General features: G+C 49.4%; 1 protein-coding gene across 2 annotated transcripts in view; it reads left to right on the plus strand.

The window, feature by feature from the left end:
* Nucleotides 1-7,500, plus strand: part of schip1 (schwannomin interacting protein 1) — a 153,426-nt gene that overhangs the window by 39,472 nt on the left and 106,454 nt on the right. Inside the window, exons 6-8 of one of the 2 annotated variants that reach the window (XM_076146392.1) lie at nt 852-861; nt 3,065-3,136; nt 3,336-3,471. In XM_076146392.1, the coding sequence (XP_076002507.1) occupies nt 852-861; nt 3,065-3,136; nt 3,336-3,471 (218 nt within the window). Of the gene's footprint in view, nt 1-851; nt 862-2,806; nt 2,872-3,064; nt 3,137-3,335; nt 3,472-7,500 lie in introns of both variants that reach the window. The other variant, XM_076146391.1, reaches the window with a different exon arrangement.

Consider the following 7,500-nt stretch of genomic DNA (forward strand, 5'->3'; position numbering starts at 1 on the left):
TCCTGTGTTGTCTCATGGCGTCATGTGGGTTCAAGGTCTCTCTCTCTCTCTCTCTCTCTCTCTCTCCCCCTCTGCTCCGGCTCGCTCACTCGCCATAAATCCACCAGCGACACACACATTTTCCGCACACACACACACACACAATCTCAGCCGCGCACACAATCAATACGACCCTGCTTGGCACTGCCAGAGCCCAAAATGACTATAGATTTCCCGTCAACTCTGCCACTAAATTATGCAAACCTCTAGTTTATGTTCCGGTACTACTTCTTCTTCTTCTCCTCCTTTTTTTTTTCTCATCCCGCGTGCGTTGGCGTTCCCGTTCCGGGGACGGGATGAGGGGTCGCTCTGTCTCTGCCACTGATAAAGCGGAAGTCGTGGACTGATTGAAACATTCCGGGCCAAGCGAGGAGGAGAAACAGATTTGGTTTGGTTCACAATAATTGCAAAATGTATACGGTCATAGATTCCGGATCAATATCTTCCATTAGGATCGTTGTAAACGTCCTGCTGAAGTCAGGGTTTTGTTAAGTGGTGAATAATGCGCGCGGGATATCCGCGTCAGGACTTCTGTTTTGCCAACACCCCCGCGCGCGCGCTCTCTCTCAACACGGTCGATCATAAAACCTGGCAACAACAATACGGGAATGATGAGCCGCTCGCGCCACTGCGAGACAATACAACCGACGCCGTAAAGTGCGACGAAAAACGCGTAAGAATAGAGATAAAAATGGAATGAAGACATAAAGTTTGTGTCATATTCGCTGCGTCGGCTCGAAGGGTTGTTTGACGGCGCCGCCTGCCGCTCCCCCCGTACAAAAGGGATTCGATCAAACGATGACATCTGACAGATTTCAAGTCGTATATTTTTCATTATGTCGTAGGGTTAAGGTCGTAAAATCTGCCGCTGCTGCTCGTCGTCCCCTGATATTGACGCGTATCGACCCTCATGTAGAGACACACAACATCTCTACGGTTCATAAAGCCAAAAAAAAGTGTTTTTCTATTGACCTGTGGTCATAGTGGGACAATTCACAGATCAGGACATGTTGCTTTAGATATCTGCAAACGCAATGAGCAACTTTGACTATAAACAGGACAGAAGGGGAGAGGGTTCAGTGTGTGGTGAAAGTATCGAAAGAAGACGATCAAAATCTGTTTGTCATCCTTTTAAAGTAGATGTGATATTGGATGAAGTGTTTGTGTGTGAGGTTAGGGATCGTTTGTCTGGCTGAGGACATTAGTAACACTAGGGGGAAATTGAAATGATCAGCTCATTCAGTCTCCCAGCAACCTGCATTACCCCTAACACACACACACACACACTCACTCACCTTCTGTCCTTCATCTGTGTTTGTCTTGACTCTCTCCTTTCTATGAGTCTCTACTCATCATTCCAGTTCCTCGTTCTACTCTTTTTCCTCACTTGGTTCCTTTCCTTCCTCCTCGTCCTGAGCAAGCCTGAGCGAGAGAGAGAGAGAGAGAGCGAGAGCGAGATAGAGATAGAGATAGAGAGAAGTGTGTGTGTGTGTCCAGGATGGTAATCAGACACACTGTGGGAAAGACTGAGGTGACTCTGACTTTGGGTTTTCCGTTCTGGACAGAATCCACGTTCTCCGCTTTGCTTTCACACTTCCTGCGTCCCCGTACAGAATCGGAGCGACGGAACTGAAGCGCTGCAGGCCGTCATCGATCAGCGGTCAAAGGTCTGGATTCTATCTAACGAGCTGCTCGGTTCCTTCAGCGGTCGGGTCGGGCAGGAAGCAAAGCAGATAACACCTCTGGACAGATAAACCTATGCGTGTTGTGACAGCGGCTCTGCGTCGGGCTGACAAGAGCAGATAAGACGCCACCGCGGCTCTGAGACGTGGACACACACGTGTGTGTGTTTGTGTGTACACCTGCGCCGCCAGACTCACTGAGGGTTATTAAGTGTTCTGTCCTTTTGTTCCAAATGATTATTCATTGGACATGAAGAAGAGCCTATAGATAGTAGTAATATTAATTGTGTGTGTGTGTGTTTGTTTGTGTGTGTGTGTGAGTGATGTAATATATTCCTCCATGCACCTAATTATGCAGTAACCAGAGAATTCTAATGAAACTTTAAGCTGATCCATTGTCTTCACACACGCACACACAGAGCGAGTTTGTGTGTGTGTGTGTGATGTTCGCCGATGGCTGTTCGGTGCCCTGACGTGACCCCCCACAGACCCGTCAGGAAGAGCTGCTCCACTTTAACTTTGCTGCTCCACCCTGTAATTGAATTAGTCTGTTCAATTATGCTGAAGAAGAAGAGGGGAGAGGAGAGGAGAGGAGAGCAGGGGAGGGGAGAGGAGAGGAGGAGAGAAGAGCAGGGGAGGGGAGAGGAGGGGAGGGGAGAGGAGAGCAGGGGAGGGGAGAGGAGAGGAGAGCAGGGGAGGGGAGAGGAGAGGAGAGGAGGAGAGAGGAGAGGAGAGGAGAGCAGGGGAGAGGGAGAGGAGCTCAGTAATTTTTGTGTCAGTTTGTCTCTAATCTCCTGTGACACATAGTTTGTTACTATATGTGTGTTAGAGTGTGTTCTTCTTCTGTCTCATCTGCTTTCTGGGCCTTTTGCCTATAAAAACTGCTGAGGCGGCGATGGCAGTGGCCCAAGTTCTCCATAGATCACCACACTAAACACATCTAAACTCGCCACACACACACACACACACACGTTTATTGTGATGATAGAGAAGATATGTGACATCAACCCTCTCTCTCTCTCTCTCTCTCTCTCTCTCTCTCTCTCTCTCCTCTCTCTCTCTCTCTCTCTCTCTCTCTCTCTCAGGAGGAGCTGAAGAGCCTCCAGATTGGCCTCAAGCGTGATAATGACGGAAGTTTCCAGATGCAGAGGTGGGTTTACACACACGCGCACACACACACACACACACACCGTCTGCTATTTCCCTGCAGATGGGGCCGAGCTATCTCTGTTTAATTACTGATAACCTACATTGGCACAATAGCTCAGACTGAGATTGTGTGTGTGTGTGTGTGTGTGTCCTCTGAATGTCCCCTGAATGTCCCCTGTCTTCCCCTGGCTCAGTAATCACCTGACCATGGACCTGGACAACAACATCGATATCAACGTGCCGCCCATGGAGACCAAGGTGTTGATGTGAGTACATACGTGTGCAGTGAGACACACACACACACACACACACACACACACACACACACACACACACACACACACACACACACACACACCTGATCACCACCCAACCAGGAGTCACCTTATACCTCATTTTTCACTTTAAAATGCATCATATAAGCTCCACATCATGGTGTGACTTTCTCCATATTGACGTGTGCAGCATCCAGCGCGCCTGGCGTGACTTCCTCCAGAGACAGGAAGCGGAGAAGAGAAGCCCCTCCCCTCCCTCGCTGTCGTCCTCCGACAAGATGAGCATGTCCATCAGCATGACGACCCTGTCGGACGGCAGCACCCCGGTGAGTCGCCCGCTTGTTTACACACACGTGCCGCTCTAAAGACCCAGGCTTAGGCTGTGTGTCTTCACTTAACTGAAGACGCGGTGGTTGTTGGTTCACGTCTCTATCCTATTATGCAAACGAGGCATTGTTGTCAGTGTGGGATTTGCCGCGGCTTATCTGAGGATACGCGATGAACCTTCTTCCTGTTGTGTTTCTGATGTGCGACGTTGTGTGTGTGTGTGAGGTGAGATTTGAACTCTTGCCAGGAGCTGATAAGGATCACAACAGTTCCATTTGTACCCAGAAGAGGGCAGCGAACCTCTTCAGTATGCACACTCACACCCGGCCTCTTCTCTCCCAGCACAAAAGTAAACAGACGAGGATTTGGACTGACTGACACACACACACACACACACACACACACACACACTCAGGCAAACAAGAACACTGAGGCTAAAAGTGGAGCAGCTATTCTCATGCAGCAGCTCTTCCTTTCTTTCCTGCCGACCAAAGTAAATCCTCTGTAAAGCTGGACTCTGTCTGTTCCAGTCATTATAATTCCACGCCGGCGTCGTCTGCGGACTCCTCTGTGAATAGCAAGCGTGGTGTGTGTGTGGTGGACACTTCTCCACTAATCTCCGAGCCTGAAGTCAACAGGCGGGTTAAATCTCTGGGAGTTTTTTTGCTGTGCAGGGCCTCAGGACTCAAGGCGTTACTTCAACTCACCAGCAGACAAAAAACTCTGACGCCGAAGCGGAACTGTTTAATTTGGACTGGATGAGTATTCAGAGCACAAAGAGAGAGAGGGGGGGGGGGGATGCACACGGAGGGTAAACACAGGGATGTGTTTGCAATCCAGCGGGAAGGCCAGGAAATGCTTAGCTCGGTGGCTCAGACCTGCTGACGAGGGCGGACCATCATCACAGAGAGAGCGAGGGGAGGGGGGGGGGGAATGTAGGACCCTGAGGTCAAGGGAGATGGAGAGGCAGAGAGGCGGGCGAATGTGCTGATGCGGTGGATCTGCTCGCTGCTCTTATCTCCTCCCGTGTTTGCCTTTATTCCTGTCACTCAGTGTTTCCACACAGCCTGGCTTCCTTTCCTCGCCTTCTTCTTCTTCTTCTGCTGCGGCTCTTCTGTCGCAGTAGATCAAACCGTCGATGTTATCACTCGCTCTGTTTACTCTCTCTCTCTCTCGCTGTCTCTCTTTCCTCTCTCCTCTCTTATTGCTCTTTTCTTTAGCGCGGTGCGGTGGCGGGTGTGACAGCTACACCCTCTTTGAATTTCTAACAGTTCTGCTTCTGCCAATTCTCTCTCTCTCTCTCTCTCCCTCTCTCTCTCTCCTTCACACACACACACGCCAGTACGGAGTGGTGTTTTCCTGCGGCACAGTGATGTGGCAGCCGTCTCTAAGTGATTGAATTTGTAACCCTTGTGCCTATAACATCCGTCTTTGACAAAGGCTCGCCTACGTGACACTGCGGCTTGTGTTTACGAGCTTGTGTGTGTGTGTGTGTGTGTGTGAGAGGCCTTATTTGTGTGTATGATATACACACTGTACATGTGAATCCAGTGTTTTGTAGGTGTGTATAACCTCACATTTTACAGGAGTGGTGACCTCATTGATAGAGACACAGTGCGACGTGTTCTAGACGTGACGCTCTTTAATCAATAAACGATCATTCATACTGTAACTTCACACACTTCACTCCCGCGAAACAGAGCGCCGCGCTGGATAATATGGCTTTATGATCAATCCCCAGAGCTCCATAGCAACGGCGTGGAGGGAGGCAGAAATTATAGGTTTCATTAAAAAGGAACCTAACAAAACTCCGGCTTTTATGCCCAGATATGAATCAGCTGTCTGAATTTTATTGTTTCATAATACTGTGTTGCGTCAACACACACACACACACACACACACAAGGGAGGGTGAGATCGCGCGCGCACACACACACACACACACACACACACACACACACACACACACACACACACACACACACATACACACACACAAACAGGGACCTCTGCAGCTTCAATTTCACTCTGTCTAGATGATAGATGTCTTTTTATAACTGGACATCAATCAATAGTGTTTGGGTTGCGGCCAAACGTTGTTGTTTTTTTTCCGGCTGAATTGCCACTAAAATTACGAGAGCAGAAAACATCCTGAAGGTTTAGACCCCAAGAGCACGTTTGGTTTGTTGATCTCTTCCTTAGCTGAGCTCTAATCCTGGAGCATCAGATGAAACTCTTTCTTCTTCTTCTTCTTCTTCTCTTAACTCGTTGATTTGAAGCTTTAGGAGCTGTCCACTGCCACAGTGCTGATCCACCAAATGATGCAATAACATTCATGGGCCACTAGAGGGAGATGCTGCTTTACTGTGCACTGCTGTTTCTCCCCCCCTCCCCTCTCTCTCTCTCTCTCTCTCTCTCTCTCTCTCTCTCTTTCTCTCTCTCTCTCTCTTCCCCCCCCCCCTCTCGGTGTGTGTGATTGGTTCTGTAATAACAAACAAACCTGTTGCAATTTTTAGGAGAAAAACAACCCTCTGGATCTCAAAGGTAATTAGGCGTTATTCCTGGCGTGTGTGTGTGTGGTGTGTGTGTGTGTGTGTGTGTGTGTGTGTGTGTGTGTGTGTGTGTGTGTGTGTATAGGCACATAGCACACTGACCTGAATAAATGGGATTTTTTTTTCTCAGCCCTCTGGCCTTGAGATTCCCAAAACTGCATTCGAACTGAAACAGGCGTGTGTGCTTGTGTGTGTGTGTGCTTGTGTGTGTGTTAGCCAGTGAAGGGTACAGAGGGCCAGGTTAGTCCATCTGGTGTGCTGAAGGTGCTGCGAGCCAGCTGTCGTGGTTCTGACTCTCACTCCTCCCTCTCGTCCTGTTTTCCTTCTCCCTCCCTTTCAGGACAGGGTTTCCTCTTCCTCTCCCTCCTTCCCTCTCCTGTGCCTCCTCTCAGATCTTCCCTCTCTCTGTTGTGTAATGTGTTGTGTAAGACTTTACCTACAGATCATTTCACTCCTCGTATCACCTTTCACCCATTTAATCCAACATGGTGTGTGAATGATTGACAGGTCAGTGTCACTGAACCTCCTCATCCTCAGTCATTCCTATTCATGGCACAAGCCGACCTTTCATTACTAAGGATGGAAGGAAGCAGTAAAGGTTGCACATTGTGTCACCGCAGTATGATGGTTAATGCACTGAGCTTTGTTACGGTGACTTTCCCCCCGCGCTGCAGCACCGCAATGCACACTGAGGTGTTGGATCTCGGTCACCGTCTGTTCATCGGTTCATCCTGCAGTCGGGCAGGGACGAAGCTAAACGCCAAGGTCAGAGGATGAAGGATTTAGGTTAGATAGATCTGAACGGTATCGTGGGTCTGAACCTGTGTGTGGAGTGACAGCTGCTAGGACACGCCCACCTTCCCGCCCAGGTGCTGATTGACAGCATCATTAATGACCTCTCACCGCTCCAGTGCCGCCGACTGTGCACTTTCTTTAACCAAACCGGGTTAAGAACAACAAACCTTCCGGCGCTCCTCAGCTCGACGTCATCCTACAGCTGTGTGACGGACGTCCACATGACGCTCGTGTAATTATATATGAAGGAGAGACGGAGCCTTGTATGTGTGCGTGTGTAATAACGTGTAATGTGTGTGTGTATGAGAGGTTTGACTCGCTGCTAATCACCTGCCAGCGGTGTGTCAGCTCTGACACGTGCCTTTTCACGCCTGGGGAGTGTCATGTCACACACTCTCTGAGCTGTGTAATACAGTGTGTGCATGTGATGAGACGAGACGTGACGCCTGCGTGTGTGTGTGTGTGTGTGTGTGTGTAACTGAGGGTGGAACACTCCAGCCTTAATTATTCAAGCCCTGAAGCATTTTTTCCTTTGTAAGAAGTGCAGCATTCTGAATTCTGCTCTGTCCCAGATATGTGGTGGGACGGAGGTTTACAAATACTACCAAAGTGACGTCATGTTGCTCGTGCACTACCCGCTGCTCACCACCGGGGGGAGCTGTTCTGCTTTGCTAGGGCACAT

Source organism: Genypterus blacodes, unplaced genomic scaffold, assembly GCF_046128005.1.
Source record: "Genypterus blacodes isolate CSIRO-AG114 ecotype Tasmania unplaced genomic scaffold, CSIRO-AGI_Gbla_v1 ptg000032l_1, whole genome shotgun sequence".
Taxonomy (NCBI): domain Eukaryota; kingdom Metazoa; phylum Chordata; class Actinopteri; order Ophidiiformes; family Ophidiidae; genus Genypterus; species Genypterus blacodes.